General features: G+C 41.6%; 1 protein-coding gene across 1 annotated transcript in view; it reads left to right on the top strand.

Annotated features, from left to right (window-relative positions):
• Positions 1-288: 288 nt before the first annotated feature.
• The window catches only part of ANO6 (anoctamin 6), a 71818-nt gene continuing 51449 nt past the window's right edge, over positions 289-20657 (top strand). Inside the window, exon 1 of the mRNA XM_063155177.1 lies at positions 289-430. Within this exon, the coding sequence (XP_063011247.1) occupies positions 340-430 (91 nt within the window). The 5' untranslated portion in view covers positions 289-339. The remainder of the gene's footprint in view (positions 431-20657) is intronic.

Below are 20657 nucleotides of genomic sequence, written 5' to 3'. Positions count from 1 at the left end.
GCTTGTTATTCAGTCCTTGAGCATTCTCTCTTCAATTTCCATTACCTTTTCCAAATAACTCTACTTGTTGCTTTGGAGCTTTTTCCATCCGTAGGCTTCACGTTTCCAGCAGTATTTATCAGTGGTGCCTGGGTGCGTATTTTGGCACATTTTTAGAGCCCCAGGGTTTCAGAGGGCTCCGGTTGGAGCGGGGCAGAGCCGGGGCGGGGCGGGGGCTGCCGTTCCTGCCGGGAAGGTGCCGTGGCCGCCCCCCGCGCTCCGCCCCCGGCGCTGCCCGGGCTCGGGGCGGGCTCGCTCCGGCGGCGGGGAGCGGGCACGGGGCACCGCAACTTCGGCAGCATGAGCGTGGAGAACCAGGATGTGCTGCTGGATCTGGAGGGGGAGGAGGAGGAGGAGGAGGAAGATGATGATAACGATGATGGGGAGATCGGTGAGTGGGGGCTGGCGCGGGAGGGTTCCCCGGACAGCGGGCTCATCGCGGGCGCTGTGGCTCGGCGGGGCTCGGGCAGTCCCTGCCGGGGCCGCGGGCGGGAGCGCACCTGGCCGTGCGGGCTGGGGCCGGCCGGGGCCGGGAGCCACCGGCGGACAGCGAGCCGCGCCGCCGCTCGCCTCCTTCCGCTGAAACTACTGAGCGTTTTTCCGCGGAAAATTCGGGCTGTCTTTGTCCCTGCGGGCGGGTGTGCGCCAGGTGTGGCTGCCTTACGGAGCGCAGTGGCGATGGTCCCGCTTCTATAGCATCGGCACGGCTCGGTGGGCGAGAAGCACCGAAAACTTTGCCTGTTCCTTTCCCTGTGAGCTGAGGGAAACGCGTGAGAGGGGGCAGAAGCAGCGCTTTGCAGGGAGCGCGGTGCCGGAGACCTTTGGGGCGGCAGTGACCTCCCAGCGCGGGCACAGCCCGTGTCCCGGTGCCTCGGTCCTTAGGAAAACACGAACGTGCCATCCCGGTGCCTCGGTCCTTGGAAAAACACGAACGGGCCATCCCGGTGCCTCGGTCCTTAGAAAAACACGAACGTGCCATCCCGGTGCCATCCCGGTGCCTCGGTCCTTAGGAAAACACGAACGTGCCATCGCTCCGGCTGCCGGCGCTCGCTGCATCCCTTTGCTCCCCGCGCTGCCCGACTGGGGTGCCTTAGCCTCACACCGAGCTAAGGAGAAGGGTAACCACAGAACGGCTTGGGATGGAGAGAGCTTGAAGATCGTCCAGCTCCAGCACAGCTGCCGTAGGCAGGGACACCTTCCAGCAGACCGGGTTGCTCATAGCTCCATCCTGGCTGGCCTCAAACACAATCAGGGAAGAGGCATCCACAACTTCTCTGGGCAGCCTCTTCCAGTGCCTCACCATCCTCACAGTAAAGAACTTTTCCCTAATATCTAATCTAAACCTACCCTCTTTCAGTGACACCACTCCCTCCCTGCAGAACAAAACACCCAACAAAACAAAGTAAAATGGAAGGAGGAAATTGGCAAAGCAAAGAAAGATAGTGATTTTGCTGGGGGAAAAAAAGGCATATTGTGTCTGCCAGAAAAGCAGACATTAAAATGGACAGAGAGTTTTAAATTCAAAGTGTATGTAAGTCTTGTTCCAATGCCAGTAGCCCAGGACAATGACATTGTATTTACTGTGGGAATGAATTCTATTAAAGTATTTCCAGAAAACAGCCCAAAAGGGGTTGTTTCTCAGCTGGTTCAGACTGAAGGGGTCTGTTCATTTCACTGAAGAGACACAGATTTACTTCAGTTCAGAAGCTGTTTTTCAGCTGCAGTAGCCAAGATATTCTAAAGCCTTTTATTTCTAGTTCACTTGTTAAAATAAATCTAACAAATAAAGAATGCAAGTAAAAGTCAGTTAGACAAGCAAGTAGAAGCTGGGCCTGTACATATAAATTTTAACAAATAAAAAGGGTTTCTGCTCGTTATTTTCCAAAAGGCTGTGAATCTTTTTGCTGAAAAGCACATATTTTGATGATTTTTTAAATATTTGGTCTGAGTTTCTGCATTTGTAAAAAATTTTAGTGACATTAACTCTCTCTTTTTCATTGCCTCCAAATATTAATCCTTAATAATGGTAGATACAGCCTGCCACATTTGTTCAGTTAGCTCACTCCAGAAGTGCATAAAGTTTGAGCCTCACCCACTGTCTGTGGAAATCAGGGAATGTCTTTCCTCCAACATTATTAGCCTTTGTTTCAGATGGGAGTATCCCTTGACTTACAGTAATAGTCCAAAGACAAATCCAGTTTTCCATATGAAGTGCAGCAAAGGTATTGTTTGACTCCACTCCCTGAATTTAAAGGGTGGATCAGCACTGCAGTGTATTAATCAACAGCTGTCTTTTCCATTCTTCACCCCAGAGAACAACTGATTTTTTTCCTACTCATAACTCTTTATCCAACTTGGGGATAGTTCAGCTCTCAGAGCCAGCAAATCATGAGTTTCATATACTGTATACAACAGTTGGGAACAACTCATACTATGTGGCAAAATTGCCTAAAAATTGTGCAGTGATGATTTCATGAGTTGTTGTGTTATGCAGAGCCTGTTACACAGCACCTGGCTTTGTCACATTTGCTACTCTTCCTTGCAAAATGCATGTGTAACTGTCTTAAGGTTTTTATATTAGGTATAATTACAGGAGAACTGTTTTATTAGTATGACAAATATATTAATCATCCATTTACCTCCAGTTTTATTTTGCAACTTGCATCTGCAGTTTTCCCAAGGACATCATCCCTCGTTCAGTAAGTAAGCAGGATTTCTGCACTCTTTCCAGTTCTATTCAAGGTTAATCCAGAGTGTTTATATCTCATCAGAAAAGCATTATTATGGAATGTCAAAGTTTGCAGCCATGGCACATAAAGGGAGCGATCTGTCTCGTTTTGGCATACAGTTGGTTTTGGTTGTCCATGCTGATGACCAGCAAGCCACTCATGTCAGAGGCAGTGTTGGGCAGGCATCCAGAGAGAGAGCTGTACTCGAGTCCCCGTCCACAGGGAGGTACCAGAGCTGCTCTGCCTGTTGTACAGAGCTTTGACACCAATTGTTTGGATCAGAGTTGTGCTTAGGGAAGAAAGTCTTATCCTAAGGTTAGACTTTTTGGCAAGTTGCAACTTTTTCTTTCCAATGCTTAAACAACATGGACAACTTTTTTATTTGGACTCAGGCTGTTTTCAAGAGGATTTTTACATCAGTGGCATTTTTCCTCCCCCATAATTTATTCTTTCCCTAGTGCAAACTTCACACCATATCCAAATTGGTTTGCTTGTGTTTGAGGATTTACAGGATATTTGAGTATGCTTTCCAGAAAAAATTAACTTGTGCAGACAATATCCAGAGGCATTCCTCCTGATTACCCATCCAACAAGAAGTGCTTTTGCTTTTGTCTTCATAGGGATATGTTAGCAACTTGCTTACGCTTTGTGGTCTTGGTTTTACTCAAATATATATCCTATTTGCTTCTTGAGCCTAGAGTCTACATCTTGTCATCTTTTGACACTGCTGCAATAATGACCAGACTGTGCTTTCTAGATGACCAAGAAAAGGATGTTCGTATGTCAGCCTTTTTCTTCTCACACAATGTGCTGATGAGGATTCAGGGGGAATTCCAGCTCTTCTTTCTAAGAAGGCTTTCATGCTGTTGTTCTGGACACATTTTCAGCAACTACAGTAAAAATGTACAAAAGTAGTGGTTTATTCAAGCAACATAATAACTGTGGAGCCTAAGACAAGCAGTTTTGTTCAGCCCACTGTACAACTGGAGCCCTGCCCTGAGGGGTGATGTTGTAATCCAAATGGTGTAGAATAGCTATTCTTCACCTCCTTACTTTTGCTCACTGTTATGATCTCTTGTTTCCTCATGGCATATACTGCATTTAGTCATGCTGCCTGCCCAGAGCTTTTATTTTTTCCATTTCAATAGTTCCAATAACATGATGTTCCTTGTATGACCCTACAAATATTGTTGATATCATATACTGTACTCCAATATGAAAATACAACATACCCACAATGTCCTCCAAATTACTCCATTTTTCCTTCATGATTGTCTGAAATGGGCAGTTCTCTACAGAATTCTTCTAAAGGCAATGGAAAGCCTGAACACTTAAATTTGTTTTCTCAGAAGTACGGCTTTGTCCTGCAATTTATTAAGTATAATCCTCACCTTTGGAAAATTTCAAAGGGGCCAGATCTTATATTTTCTTAACATGCAAGACTTTATAAGTAGATTCTTTTAAAAATGTAGTTTTGTTTCTGAATGGACACTTTCTTCCTTTTCAGTCTGCCTACAGTAGTAGGGAGTAAAACTGCCCCAGTTGTGTCTTTTCACACCTGGTTTTCTTCTCTTTTGTTTCTCATACTTGCAATCAACTTAAAAAATGATTGAGGCACATTGCAATTCTCCATGCTCCTGAAGATGGCATAAACTGTCTGATGAGCTGAGAATCAAGAATTTCTGCTCCCTGCCCTCTGTTTGGGACCCTGCTCTTGTGTGGACATCTCATGCGTGTATGTTCCTGCAGAAACAAGCAGGAATGTAGACACATGGTCTCAGTCATTCTATTAAATTACAATTGGAGTTACTCTTGGGGCAGCAAGAAACTCCTCCTGGTGAGCTGGGACTTGCACAGGTCCAGGAAACACTGGAGTGTTATACTGGCCAACATCTAAACCACTTTTCATGCCTTCATGTCCTTTCTCTTATATCTGTTACACTGATGGTTTACCCACATTTTTTTTGTCTCTTCATACTTTGTCATTTTTCTCTCCCAAAATTCTGCCACTTCACCTTTGCAGAATCCAGGCCACAGATGAGGATACAATCCAAGCCACACAATGACACTAACCTTGTCACCAAGTGTGGTCCCATTTGAAAGTACACTGCTGGTACCACTCGCTTGTTAAGGCTGATTTATTTATTTTTCTGCAAAACTCTGAAAAACCAAATGCTGAGAATATAAATCTTTAATTGCAATATAATTACCAGTTTGCAGCTATTTATAATTCATAAATTCTGGAGGAGATCAGAGAATCAGGCGGGAATTTAGGAAATTTATACAACCTTCATACATATACCAAATTTAAATCTATTTTTAAAGGGTTTTTACCATACCTGAATTCAAAGTTGTCCATTAAAAACTTCCTGTACTGTGAAAATATTCTTTCTTCCTGTATTGTGAATTTAGCTGTACTGAACATATTACAGGTAAGTCTACAAACTGTAGGAGGACTAATTTGCCACTGTATTAGGTTGTGCAAATTGCACAACTTTAATGGTAATAGTTTTGTTTCTTTTCCTAATTATTAAGTAATAAATGTTATGGTGGATATTTATCACATGTCGTTCCCTGAATTTTTTCCTCTATTTACAGAAGCCACAATTTCCTTTAAGAGGAGGAATACTCTACACTGTTAGGCTCAACAACTTAAGATTTTTTAAAACTACCTTTCAAGCATTACCATTTGTAAAAAAGAAAACTCATTAAATTCAATATGTAGGGAAAAGCCAGAATTTTGTTATGTGGTACAGAACTCCAGCAGTTCTATAATGTTACAGTTACTAAAAGTAATGCAATCAAAAGCTCACAAAAAACTGCCCTAATATCAGTTGATTTGTCCTTTAGGCAGAATATGAAAATGCAGATAGAGAACTTGAATTTGAAGAGATCAGAGACTTGGAGGGGAACATGTACACATGCCATAACAGATGTTGTGTTTCCACGCAAAAGGGCCTTTCAAGAGTAATTAGAGAAGAATTATTAATAAGATCTGTTACTATATGCCTGGGAAATACTTAGAATCACAGAATGGGTAAGGTTGGAAAGGACCACAGTGGGTCACTGATCCAACCTCCCTGCTCAAGCAGGGTCATCCTGGAACACATTGCACAGGATTGTGTCCAGATTGTTCTTGAGTATCTCCAGTGAGGGAGACTCCACAATCTCTCTGAACAATCTGTTCCAGAGCTTGGTCACCTGCACAGTAAAATTATTCCTCATATTCAGGTGGAACTTCCTGTGTATCAGTTTTTCCCTGTTGCCTCTTGTCCTATCGCTTGGTACCACCAAGAAGAGCCTGGAAACACCCTCTGGACACCCTCCCTGCAGATACTGATGGACGTTGACAAAGTTCCCTCTCAGTCGTTTCTTCTTGAGGCTGAACAGGCACAGCCCCCTCAGCCTTTCCTCATAAGAGAGATGCTCCCTTCCCCTGATCATCTTTGTCCCCCTCTGTGGGACCCACTCCAGGAGCTCCATGTCTCTCTTGCCCTGAGGAGCCCAGAACTGGGCACAGCGCTCCAGATGTGCCTCAGCAGGGCTGAGTGGAGGGGCAGGATCACCTCCCTGGACCTGCTGGCAGCGCTCTTCCTAAGGCAGCCCAGGATCCCATTGGCCTTCTGGCCACGAGGGCACTGCTGGCTCATGGGCAGCTTGCTGTCCTCCGGGATCCACGGGTCCTTCTCCACAGAGCTGCTTCCCTGTAGGAGGGCCCCAAGGCTGTCCTGGTGCAGAGGGTTATTTTTCCCCATGTGCAGTGTCCTGCATTTGCCTTTGCTTTATTTCAGACACTTCCTCTCTGCCCATCTCTCCAACCTCTTGAGATCCTTCTGCAGGGCTGCACAGACCTCTGGGGTGTGAGCCATTCCTTCCAGCTTTCTGTTGTCCATAAAGTTGTTATAATTTATGCCATTCAATAAAGTTATCATTGAAATCTGTGACGGTGGTCACAGGGGTTCTTGGATGAGGGAAGAGACGAAAATGTTGACTCTATGTTTAGAAGGCTTGATTTATTATTTTATGATATATTACACTATAACTATACTAAAAAGAAATAGAAGGAAAAGGTTCATTTCAGAAGGCTAGCTAAGAATAGAATAGCAAAGAATGATAACAAAAGCAGGTCTCTCAATCTCTGTCCGAGATTGCTCGGCCTTGATTGGCCATTAAGTATAAACATCTAAGATGGGCCAATCAAAAATCCACCTGTTGCATTCCACAGCAGCAGATAACCATTGTTTACATTTTATTTCTGAGGCCTCAGCTTCTCAGAAGGGAAAAAAATCTTAAGAAAAGATTTTCGCAAAAAGATGTCTACGACAGAAATCACCTCATCATGCTATTTCCTCATACCTGCCAATTCCTTGGAAATGATTGGTGGTATGCTGTGCACTTCAGATATAGTTTGCCATTAGACATGTGGCAAATCTCAAGGGGAATCTGATACTAAAATGGGTGTTTTCTGCTGTGATTACAAAAAAAATACAACCAAACACAAGGGTGCTTTTGTTTTACATGGCATAAATTAAATAGTCTTGTACCCCTTACAAAAGTCAAATAAAGTAGCATTAGCCTAAGCTTGGGATTAACTGGTGTAGCCAGGAAAAGGAGTTACTGACTGCTGTGCTTTTTACTTAATGCACAAATAATAAAACTAAATATTGTCTGCTTGACATGAGAAAACCTTTAGAAAAGGTGCTTCAGGCCTTAAGCATATGGAACTGCTACAGTTGCGTGTTTAGCATGATAATTTATTTAACAGAGGGTGAATGTCAAGGAGGACAGCTCTGGAGAAGGTGCCATGGGTTGGTTTATGTGCTGTTCCCATATTGAGGAAACAAAGGTGAAGGGAGAAATATTATGCAAGTGCTGAGCTCTGTATCCTGATGAATAGAAAAAATCAGATTATTTTTAGTGGACTGTCACTAGTGCTACAGTGCATGTCTTTGGCATGGTCCTTTCTAACAGTCTGAAATATTGCTGTACAAAATACATATTATTAAACTGATATTTGGTATATATATTTTAATATGAAATTTCTAAAAATATTCACTAGAGGCCAAATATTCAATGGGCCTAATACCACTTGCAGTTTTTAGGGTTTTCTGTTTCAAACTCATTCTTAGTGTGAGTGTAGGTGGAACAGTCTTACCTCTGAAGAGAGTGAGTTAATCTGCTGCATTGGCTGTGAGGAGAGACTGCTCAGGAATTGCTGCTGTCTGGTGTCCTGGTTCCAGTCTGATGGATCTGGAAGCTGAAGTGAAAACTGGAGGCTGTAATGTCACAAACGAGTGAAGCAGCACAAACTGGTTCGGCTACAGAAAGTATTCCCACCCCCAGCCAGCCCACAGCAGCAGCCCAGGTCTCCTTGGCACTCTAGCCCTGTATTTCACTGGGGAGTCTCAGTGCCAGTGTGGTAGCAATGCAAAGCTGCAGGGAAGGACACTGCACACTTTATCTTCTTATTGCTGCTGTCTGTGGCAAATGAAAACTGCCAGTCATGTGCACTGCCACCAAACAATGGATTGGTTTTGGTAGTCAGTCTAAGAATGCAAGTATCTAAGCATAGATCTATTGTCTTTTCCACCCCTCACAATTTACTCAGGCATCCCACATCTCTCTGAAGGCTTTGTGACAGAAGACAATCAATTCCCTTGATTGTATCCCAAGGGAATACACAGCCATCTGAAATATATTTTTGCTTAATTTGATGGAATTACTCTCTTCTTACCTGCCCCATTCTCAAGTATTTGATAACAGCAGTAGACATATAGACAGGGTTTCCTGCAGGGACTTGAGAAGTGAGCTTCTGAGGCATCCTTAATGAGTGCCAGATTCAAACTGGAAAATTATTAAAATATATTAAATTGCAAACTGAACTTTAAGAAGTTTAGTTGCAAGTCCGCTGGACCATAAACATTCTTTTCATTGTTTTTGTGACTCATGTGGTAGAAACAGCAGCTTAGTTTCAGAATGTAAAGGCACTTCAATTAGTGTAAAGGCACTTCAATTTAGTTTTTACATTAAATACAATTAAAATAATTTCCAACTAAACCACTATTCGTCAACATCATTTTGACACAACTGAAAATTAAAGTTTTGTAAGAACTGCCACCAACAGCAGATTTTTCTTTGCTTTTATTGTTTCCCTTCCTTTCTTTTTTTTTTTTTTTTTTTTTTTTTAGATAGAATTCATCTGGCCCCATTAATCTGGTTAGTCAGGTTCTACAGCATTTTTTAGATATGATTTATTATCGGACATTAAATATTTGCATAAGAGACTGCTTACATTACAGTCATCAGAATGAGCTGAGCAGCAGTGCTCTACTGTAGGAAACAGCTACTACCTCTTGTGTGTTCAGTGCTGCTTGAGACCAGCTGGTGCAGCAGGATAAATGCCTGGAAAACTTGAGTTCCCCTGGTGTGTGCCTGTCCTGCAGGCTTCCAGCATGGGTGGAGATAGATCACGGAACCACAGAATGGTTTGGGTTGGAAGGACCTTTAAAACTCATCTAGTCCAGCCCCACTGCTGTGAGCCCCATCTTCAACCAGATCTGGTTGCTCAGGGCCCCATCCAGTCTGGCCTTTAATGTTTCCAGGGAGGGGACATCAACCACCTCTGGGCGACCTGTTCCAGTGTGTCACCAACCTCATTGTTAAAAACTTGGTCCTTATAGGTAGACTGAGTTTACCCTCTGTTAGCCTAAAACCATCACCCATTGTCCTGTCTCTAAAGGCCCTGATAAAAAATCTGTCCCCATCTTGCTTATATGCCCCAAGTTTGTCCTAAAATGACACAATAAGGTTTCCCCAGAGCCTTCTCTTGAGCCCGAAAGCTTTTGGCTCTTTTTCCATGGCTGCAGCAGAGACTCTTGAGCTGTCCCTCTACTAGTTTGGGAAATTGCAGTCAGTTAAGGAATCTTCACTGTCTAGGAAGAGTGGGAGCAGGAAGAGCTATTGTTGAGATACCCTGCACCTCCTATGGTGTGGTGATACTAATGGACTTGTGTCAGGAGAAGGGGATGAGATTAGTGACTTTTCAGTGGGTGAAATATCGTGGATTCTTTCCTTCCTTTGTGGGAGGAATAGTAACTAAAAAATGTCATCTGGGCTGTAGATCAGGTTGGAAAGAATGAGAAGTGATTGTTAAATTTTGGTGGTGTAGCAATCCTGCTAAAGATGCTGGCAACTGATATTAGTAATCCAAGGGTGTGCTAACACAGTGGAGGAGTTAAGAGCCATGACCAAACAGCCTGTGGAGAAGCTGTGGTCTGTTACTGTGATTCAAGAAAGCCTGAGAAAAGCACCAGACTTGAGCTTAGATCAGTGGAGAGACTCATGTAGCACAAAGCAGGGTCTTACCTGAAGGCTCTCATAAAATAAAAAGTGTTGAAGTCATGTAAAGAATGAGGAAATGGAAGTGAAGACGAAACATGTGAGTTCTGGGTACAGACTGAGAAAGACAGAAAGCAATTGAAAGTGAAAGAGGAAGAGCTGCAGGCAGTATTCACTGGGGAGGGCTGGCAGTGCAGCTGTTAAGGAGCAATTGTTTGCTGTGGGTGCTGAGGCACTGGGGCTCCCCAGAGGAGCTGTGAGTGCCACCTGCCTGGGGGTGAGCAGGGCCAGGCTGGATGGAACTCTGAGCACCCTGTCCAGTGGAATGTGTCCCTGTCCGTGGCAGCGAGGTTGGGAACTAGATGGCTTTTAAGGTTCCTGCCAACCCAAGCCATTCTGTGATTCTATGGTTCTGTAATTATATTCACCTATTTGTCTGGTCAGGAACTTATTAAGCAGTGGCATAAAGATTCTTCCAATTGAGTTCATCAGGAAAATAAACTGCAGAAGGGACTAAGATAATACAGCTGTGGGTGCAGTGAATTGAAATAATTCATCTGTGCCCACAGCTGTATTACATTCATACATACAAAAATACATTCATTCATGTATTTTTTAATATATAGCAAAAACTGAAATGTGTTCATCAGTAATTTATCTGATTAAAATCAGGATAAATTAGCAGGAAAAAAAATTACTATCTTTATACCCTTAGTTATTAGCAAAAAAATTTCCACTGCTGCAGGTTTGGCACTGCAGTTAGAGATAATAAGAAGGCTGAGATGATAATCCAGAGGGCTCTAGCAGTGCCAGAGAGTTTTATTAGTTTGTGTGCAATATTAGTAAGATTATTGGTATTCTTTTTCTGTGTGTTTTCTGTAAGTAGTCTAATGGAGTTTTTACAGGCATTAATGAATAAGGATGAGGTCAAGCAAGGCACACTTTACCCTTGTGAGCAGTCCCTTTGATAGAGTGGGAATAGCATCATTTTTGTAAACAATGTTGCAAAAGCAGAATTATTCCCTAATCGAGGTAATATCTCTATTAAATATTTCATCATCTCCATATATGCTGATTTATTCTAGGAAAAATAATTAAATTCATTTAATCATTCTGCTGTCTATAAAATACAAGAAGGAATTTTGCACTAAAGCACAATTTAATCTATAAAATGATGGTAGTACTTAAGACACAACCCAGCAATTGCTCCTACAATATTTGGTAAGGCTTAAACATGTAATAAATTTTTTTAATGACCTGAAGAATAGAAGAATCAATGCTGGAATATATATTTTTAACTTGTTCCTTGCTGATAACCAAGTAAGGAGAGAGAAAACTTCAAGGGCAATGCAGTCCAGCCAAGGAGAGCTCCAGATGTTTTTGTAAGTTTATTGGAGTTTACGAGAAAAGCAAAGTTCATCTTTCACAGAATCACAGAATAAGCTGATTTGGAAGGGATCCACAAGGATTATTATTAGCTCCAGGCAGGACAGCCCCAAGAATCCCACTATGTGCCTGAGAGCATGGTTGAAATGGACCCTGCCAACCTTGGTGCTTGCCCACTTCCTGCAGAGCCTGTTCCAGTGCCCAGCCACCCTCTGGGTGAAGAACCTTTTTCTAATATCCAGCCTAAACCTCCCCTGACAATAACTTCAGGCCACTCCCTTGGGTCCTGTCACTGGTCACCACAGTAAAATCTGGGGAGTCCTTTAATTGTTAAAACTACAATTTACTCATTAGGAAACAAAAGTACAGTTTGTTTCTAAACTCTGAGTCCAACACCAAGAACGCTTGCAGGCAGAGTCTTTGCACCGACACACAAGCTAAAAAGTACATCTAGATTTTGACTTATTTTCACTGTTTTTAAAGTAATTAAAAGTATCTTTTTGGGACCCTCCTATAAACACACTGTCTAACATCAGAATGTGGGAAATACTTTAAAGCAAACATGCTGAGCATCTCGTTACAGAAATTCAAATATATCTCCTTTGAGACATGCAAATTTAATAGCAGTGGGTATAATTTTATAAATCTAACTCAAGATTTCTAATTAGATAGTTCATTGATCCACAGGCATTGAAGGCTGACCAAACAGCCATCTGCAATTACAATTGTATCAATTATGTCAGCTCCCAGTGAAAAGTCTCCATAGCTGCTGCCTGGAGATTTGGCATTGGTGAGGAACACCAAGGGCTCAGCTTGGCTGCTAAAAATCCATAGCTTGGCTGCTATGTTTGGAGCTTGGGGCAACTGCTGTGGGAGGGCTGCCCTCCTGGAAAACACAAGGAAGGCAGGGTATGCTAGTTCCCTCTGTAAAGGGGTAGTGTTTTTGACAGTATGGTTGAGGTTGATCTTGGCAAATTTGTCTCATGACAAAAGCAGAAGTAGCTTGTCTTCTTTATATTTCCTGCTTCAGGACAGATTGTTTTAGTTGATCTGGGATAAAAACAAGCAAACAAAAATAAACCACGTTGTTTTAAGCAATGAAGAAAACACCTTCTAATTCAAGAAGGCCCTTGGGGACCCTCAGCCCTGGAGGAGGTATAAAAGCAGCTTATCAGACTTTTGACCGGAGGCCAAACTCAACAGTCCTCTCCAAAGCGGTGACAGTCCTACAGAGAGTCAGCCTCCAGAGTATGTGCATGTGTACCATGGTTCTGGGCATGCAGGAGACGTAGGGGAGGGAGAGTGTTCACACAGAAACAGTAAACAGCTTGTGCTGCTTCTTGGTTTCATCCTTTCTACTTCTTAAAGTATCAGCAGTACTGTGTTTTAGCAGCTGCTTTAGATAAGATCTCACTACCTCTACTGGAATTACTCAGGGAAAGAAAACATAAAACCAATGATATTTTATGGAGTTTGGGCTCAAGTTTGGACTCAACCTTTTGATAGCTGTTACACTGCCACCATTCCATGTACTTGTCTCAGGCTGTGGTAGGAACACTGATTTTTACAGGATTACCTGCAGCCTGCTCCTGTAGTTCTCACACAACAGCCTAAACTTCTGAGGTAGCAGGCTGCTGCTCCTTTCTATGTTCCAGTCCATGTAGGGAAGGATTACAAGTCAAACATGAAAATTATTCTTTTGAGATGAGTGGATCCAGCAGAGTCTATGTAGTTATCTAAGTGTGTAAATGTTGCAGTCTTAGTCCCCAGAGCCTGGGGGTAGCTGTTCAGTAGGTGCTTTTCAGTGTGGGGTTTTTTCAGTTGTTTATTTTCCAACATTTTTCATTATGAAAGCATAAATAATAATAATACTCCATTTATCATTTGTGGTTTGGTTGCTTTATTTTCATTTGTTTCTTCAGAATGTAGGAGAGTTTAATTAAATGCATTGAGGATAGATGTTTATCCTGTGCTCTAAGATCAAATGTGTCCATCAGAAGAGCTTCTGCATCTCTCACTGTGTGTAGTTCACCAACCAAACCCATTAACAATTTGTCTCATCAGAATGTTCCTTAGGAGCACCTTGCATGCAAAAATAAACATTAGAGAAATCCTATTTGCTTTCATGATGAGTCTTTCTGTTCTTTTCCATATCCATCACAATCTTCTTTGCTGTTTTCTTGTGCCAGCTTTAGGGCCAGTCATTCTCTTGGCATTCAGAATGCCAGGTTTGAGTCCATATGACCAGATCTGGCTCATGCAGAAGAGAAATGTCACTTACAAGTGGCATAGGATATTCTTCAGGTCCAAACTGCACAGCTGAAGTGCCAGCCTGGAGCAAGCAGGGATAGAGGAGTCATTCCATGATTTCATGTTTCTGTTTTTCTCCAGTTTGGTGATACTAAACTAAATTAAAATCTGGAGTTAAAATCCCCTGGTTTGTGTTCAGGGACCAGACTGGATGACCTTGCAGGGATCACTGGATGACTAGAACCTTCCTAGTCTTGCAGTCTAGGAGCTGGATCCACACATTTTAAAAGGTCATTTTTCTTACCTTTGTCACAAAAAATGAAATCTGCAGTAAAGCCTTTTCAAAAACAGAACAAATCTCAGCATATATATTATCCCCATATAAGGGATAATGACTAACCTCCTAACAGCCCATCACACTTGCATTTTCCCTACTGTAGTAACGAGATGCGTAAGCATTTTAAACTCAGCTTAAATGAAAAACAACTCTCTAGAGGCTGCTGGTTGGGTTTTGGTTTTATTTCATTGCAAAACTGATTTTTTACATTTTCTCCCTTCCACAGTTTTGAAGAAATGGATTAGAATCTCAGTGGAAATGAGTTTGTGGCGAGGGCCATCGCTGGGTCTCTCAGCACTGGTCTCTCTGATGGAGATCTGTAATGTTGTACAAAATGAGCAAGCCCTGTGGCTGTTCCTGTGTTACTGCCATCTGGTATGTTCATCACATCGTAAAACAGTTTAGCAGGATTCTTTACAATTCTTTACAATTCTTTTCTAGACACCAAAGTAAAATGTCTTTCCCTGCTTGCATGGATTTCCTCTTCTGTGGGCTTTTTAAAAAATTTCATGGAATTACACTATGGTGTAGGTGAGATAGGAGTAAAGGAAGGGTTTGGCTTTTTCCTCCTTATTATTCTTGCTGCTTGGTTTCGTTATAGTTGAACAGTATCTAAGATTTGATGCTAGTAATTTTTCATCAGGATCATTACAGTATAGTCCTGAGCTCTGTTAGCTCCCTCCTCAGATACACTGTCAAAATACACATTTTTATTCTCTGTGCTAAGCAAAAGGAGATTTGTATTTTTAAATTAATGAGTATTCTTTACTGATAGAGAGAATTTACTCAATCTAGGATAGCTAATGTTCCGTGAAGGAGCAGCAATTGCTAGAGAAATCTAGAAATGGCACTTTATGCCAGACCATCATGTGCTTACTCTGCTGGGTCTAAAGCTGTCCTGCTGTTCCTACTCTGAGAGGCTTGTTCACAGTGGTGGTGGGTGACCATACTGAAGTCTGAAGTACAACTCCAGCCAGGTATTAATCCTTCTATTTGGGTTGTTCCTAAGCACTTAAGCTAGATACCTTATACTTTATTAACATTGTTGCATGTCAAGCAATCAAAAAACTCTCCTGTCCCATGGTCGGCCCTGTTCTTGTATTTTCTCAGGTATCTTTGGCATCTCAGAGCTTGTAGTACTGTGTAATATATCTGGGAATATTTCTAATGTGCCACTCATGGATAGGTGATTAGAAACCTGCTGCTCCTCTCTCACCTCAGAGCCAAGACGTGCAAGAAGCAGCTGCAGGCTCAAAAGCATTTATGATCTAAAAAAATGTACTACTTCTGTCTGATTCTGTACGTGGGAGGTTCCCTGCCTCTGTGCCCTCATTTTACACTTTGGGACCCTGAATGGTGGTTCTGACCCAAAGCACCACTGGATTCTCTTGGGGCCTGGAGGCTGGGCTGGGTGCACCACTGACCTTGTGTAAAACATGGGAACAGCCTGAGTGTTCACTGGCTGGTGAAAAGGGGCAGTAAGAACTGCACAGGAGGCAAGATGCAGGCCAATGACTCCTGTGAAATAAAGCTGGGGTCTGGGAGCAGGCATTCTGCCCAAGGACAAGGGCCAGGAGCTAGCACTCAGCCCTGCAGCTGAATGACCACGAGGCAGTAGTGTGACATCATCTGACAGAAAGGACAAGCCAGCAGTTGGGCTTACAAACCAGATGACAGAGCACCCATCCCAACAAGAGGCTGATGGCAGCCAAAGGCAGGGCTTGATGGTGGCATCACCTTAGAAAGCTAATTGTCAACCCTGCCTAAGCTCAGGGCTTGGCCTGTGAATGTGCAGTGGTTGATCTGTCCATTCAGTCACCTAAACCTGGGGGCTCTTCACCAGTGACTAAAATGACCAGGGTCTTCAGCGTGCCATTCTCTCTCCAGAGAAATATACTTAATTTTTTCCATCCTTGTCTTGTTACGAGACTGTAATGCTATTGGGATCTTACATCCTTCTATTTCTGTATTTTCAAAGTCCAGGGAAAAAATTTTGTGCTGTCTCTAGAACTTGCTTTTATTGCCTTTGTGTTTTTTGAATGTATTTGTGTATAAATTTGTTGAGTTGGTATTTTCATATGCATTTATTTTTTAGTTTTAGTTGAAGAGTGGACTTTTCAATGCCAGGCAGAAGGAGCATATTCTTATTTTCCATCAGACTGCCCACACTACTTTTATTAGAAAGCTGTGTGCACACATGCATCCTTCTTGTTAATGCCTCTTTTCCCAGAAAGGAACTTAGAAACCTCTGTGTCTTCAAAGCCACAGGGTCTGTGGTATGTGATCTTCTGTCTGGCACAAAGCTGTCAGATCTTACCAGCTGCAGTTACTGGGCATCACAAATAGAATTTTCAGCAGAAACCAGAATTTTTATTCATGGTGATTGTAATGAGCTAAAACAACCATACTTGGTTGGTTGTGGGTTTTTCCATCATGGTATTGAATTTACACTAATTACATTATTCTGAACTGACTTTTGAAACTTAATAAATTTGATCCGTGAGAAAAAGTGTCCATAGTTACTGTGATTACTTTTCTTGCAGTGCATTTTGAGATTACTCTGCAGCAGCACAGAGTGCTGCTGCGTATGGACCACTAATCAAATTGCCTGATTAGGTGAAATTCTAGACTTTCAGCAAAGTTTCCTCATGCCAATTGCAGCAATAATTATTACATCATTTCTGCTCAAGGGAATCACTCAAATGCTTCAGATATAATTTCATTTCTAAACTGACTGTATAATTAAATAATACAGTATAGCCAGTAGTAATCTTTCTCCGTATTTAAATGCAAATTTTACCAGTTACCGGCAGGAGCCATAGCATCCCTAATTGGTTGCAGCTAATAATATATTATGACTAAAAAATGTTAGCATTAAGGCTATGAAGTCAAGCACTTAGAAGTTAGGCAGTGTCAGCATTAGTATTGCCCAGACAACTTCCATTTCCCTGCCATTTGTTTAAATGCAAGTTACAGTGTTTATGTACACAATCATTGTTCTTTTTTTCCTCTTAAGTCCATTGCCTCATTTAGTAAACTGGTAGCAATTGCGGATTTCTTTTTATCTTCCTCATAAACAGCATGGCTCCACATCTTGTTTAACTCAAATTATCCAAGCATTGCACAGAACATTTTCATTTCTTTTATCCTCTGTGTTTCTATGGTGCTTTTGCCACACCTGAACACTATATCCAAGAGGGATGTCAGTGTCAGGTTGCCTAAAACTCCTGTTTTTAGGGAGTCATGGAGTTTCAGGCTCTTTTCACAGGAATGTAGGATGCTGAAGTGATTACTAAGATGTGGGGAAGGTAAAACACATCTGAATGGATTGTGCAAGCACAAGATGCTGAACAGAGAGATCCAGATTGCACTGGCAGGAATCCAGTGCAATTGCAATGGCAGGAATGCATCTTCTGCAGGGCCACAAGAAAATAATTAATTTTTAACCACCTTTGTACAGTCAGATCTTAATCCCATTCTGTGTTTATAGTTTATAAACTCCCTGCTCTTCTTAAAAAGTTGTCTAAAAATGTTCACCAATGCCAAAAGCTTTGGGACACATTTTTCAGAAACAAGAGCATTTTCCACTTTTGCTATTATAAATACCATACCACACTTCATCATAGAACCATCATAGAACAGTTTGGGTTGGAAAGAACCTTAAAGATCATCTTGTCCCAACCCCTCTGCCATGGGCAGGGATATCTTCCACTGGACCAGGTCGCTCAGAGCTCCATCCATCTTGGCCTCAGACACAACCAGGGATGGGACATCCACAGCTTCTCTGGGGAACCTGTTCCAGTGCCTCACCACCTCCACAGCAGAGGATTTCTTCTAGAATGTGATCTAAGCACTCTCTCTTTCAGTTGTAAGCCATTCCCCCTGGTCACTACATGCTGTTGTAAATGGTCTCTCTCAGTGACAAGCGCCCAGCTGTGCTGTAGAAGTGCTGGGCTCCCTGGCAGCACCACCCTGGGCAGCTGGCTTGAAAACTCTGCTGACAAAAGCTGGGCCAAACCTTGTTTGAGCAGCTTGCTCAGCACCACGTGTATCACATCCTGAAGCAGGGACACAGGCCCCTTCTCTGAGGCTGTATGCAAATTCTTTGACAAAGAGATAATCTTTCTTCTTTCAATCTTCCAACAGCCCTATATACTATCTGTCTTTTACAAAAATTACTCAAAGTTCTAGACAGACAAGTTTTACTTAGCCAAACCTGGAGTCATCGTCATTGCAGCCCCATCTTGTACACAAAAGAAGGTAGGGTCCTGGAGAAAAAAGTTTGGGATTTATACTGAAAAACTATTTCCTTTGCCTTAAAATCTGCTTACATCTCCTGGGCTAGATCAAGTGGTATTACACTGTACCTTTTACCTTTTTTGTAGTCACAAAAAATTCTGAAACAGAAAAACCAGGATCCAGTCCTTTCCTTTGTGTCTTTAGAATGAGGATCTGCAATGACAAAGAGTCTTGAACCAGAACTATTTCAGTGTTCATGAGTTTGAGTTTGGAGTCTTATTGATCTACTTGCTTGCCACATCTCTCTATAATTTTCTTTTTCAGAAGAACCCTGAAAACCATTAGAGCCACATTAACCAAAGAGGAATGATTGTAGTTACTGATTTAATTCATGGGTTGTAATATGGAGCAACCTGAATTTTTATTTTAAAGACTCTCTTAGAAAAAGAAGTTTTTCTTGTTTATTGGTAAAGAAGCTAAGGCAGTAAACCCCTTGTGTTCTACTGTGTAATGACATTTCTGAGGGCACCACAGGGGCTGTACCCAGTCTGGGTATAGCAATTTCCTGGCAACCCCCAGGGAATTACCCACAGTGCCTGACAGTAAGGCAGGAAATTCCTGTTAGCTAGCAGTTGTAAAATCATTATTTCAGTTTGTACTTCTGGAATTGAATGTTTTGATTTCTCCCAAGTCCTGCTGTAGGGGCCTACATCTCTTCTTTAATTCCATAGACACACATTAATTTCAGCAAGTATATGGCTCAATGCTCACTTTCTTTGATTGTCCATTTGTTGATAATTTCTTTCTAATCTACTAGATAATTCCTGTTTAGTCTAAACTTGTATATAGATGCATCTTGTTGGTAAGTAGAGTTAATATACCATAGAGAAAAATATGTTTATTAGTTGACTTAAAGATGCAGTATACTTTTTTAAAAGTACATTTATGAAACATTTTGCATTTAAAATAATTTAATAAGCAAGAGAAACATTAGTAATTTCATTTCATTATAATAATGAAATTGATGTATCAATTAATGAAATTGATTCATTCTGGTCATTAAGGGCCATATGCTATGATTGATACAATTTGGCTTAAATCTCTCAATCTGCTTGGGCATTTTGGAATACATCAGCAAGAATTTATCTGTAACTTTAAATGCCTACTATGTTCTGCAAATCTGTCCTAATGCCCTTTGGGTTCTTAAAATTTGTCTATCTCACCCTTTGCAACCTGGATTTTATTTACTGCAACAGGAAAAAAATGCAGCCAGTTCTTCTTGATCCCTTTTTCAGGCTAAAACAGATTATTCCAAGTAAAGAAATTTTTCTCTCAGAACTTTCTAACAGAGCTAAAAGTCAAAGTTGTCTGTAAGCTGGTGCTGAATTCAGTGACCCAGCTGATCTCTTTTGTCTTATGTTCTTAATGTGACTGAGGTAATTATTTTTCTCAGCTCTAGAAACTATGAACTTACATTTTTGACAGTAGGAATTATAATGTTTCCATTGTTGTTAAAAATGAAAGAAATGAAACACATATGCATGTAAGTATGCCTCAGTTTGTAGGAGTGTGACAGAATCAATCATGAAACAGGCTCATTTGGCAGTCAACACTACAGTAGTTTTCTACCTGATTCCATATATAATTAAACCACAGCAGCCCTTAATTGAAAAATTTAAGAAGGCTTGTTTGTTGCATCATTTTAATATATTTAAGTTACTTACTCAATTATAAAAACAATATATGTGGAGAAAATTATTCAAGCCCATAGTCCAACTTGATATTAATGCCTGAAAAGTATATCAGCCTGGTGCCTAATGACTTAATCTCTGTATTCCATTACTTTGACAAAGCAAGCCATGTGTTTGCCATGCATACAATCAGTTTACACTGAAAAGCATATAAAATATTTTTTAAAATTATAGCAGGTAGACATGCTAATACATTCTAAAACCAAAGGCTGTTTATCTTTAAATTGCCTATTGACAGATGAGAGCCAAAATAATTCTTTCTGACAGCCATTCCAACTGAACGTGAGTAAACTGTTTAGCTTGAGAAAAACCATGTGGAATATTGTAATTAGCAGCTGAATTTCTGCAGTGATTTACGGTCAGCTGGAGTTGGATGTGGATACTGGATGAAGCCAGGTTGGTTCTGGCATGCACTGCAGCAGTGAGAAACAGGAGCCAACACTGGCTTTTCAGCAGATTACTCTGAAATCACAGAATTGTAACTAAAACATCATTAGCCCGGTGTTTTGTTTCTGAAACTGAGGCTGGGGCTAGTCCAGGTCTCACTAAAATGTTTTAGGATTTTTGCCACAGATTTTGGGCAATTGG

This window comes from Melospiza melodia, chromosome 4 (assembly GCF_035770615.1).
Source record: "Melospiza melodia melodia isolate bMelMel2 chromosome 4, bMelMel2.pri, whole genome shotgun sequence".
Lineage (NCBI taxonomy): Eukaryota > Metazoa > Chordata > Aves > Passeriformes > Passerellidae > Melospiza > Melospiza melodia.
The sequence above is the reverse complement of the archived record's forward strand: the minus strand, read 5'-3'. Positions and strand labels throughout refer to the sequence as shown.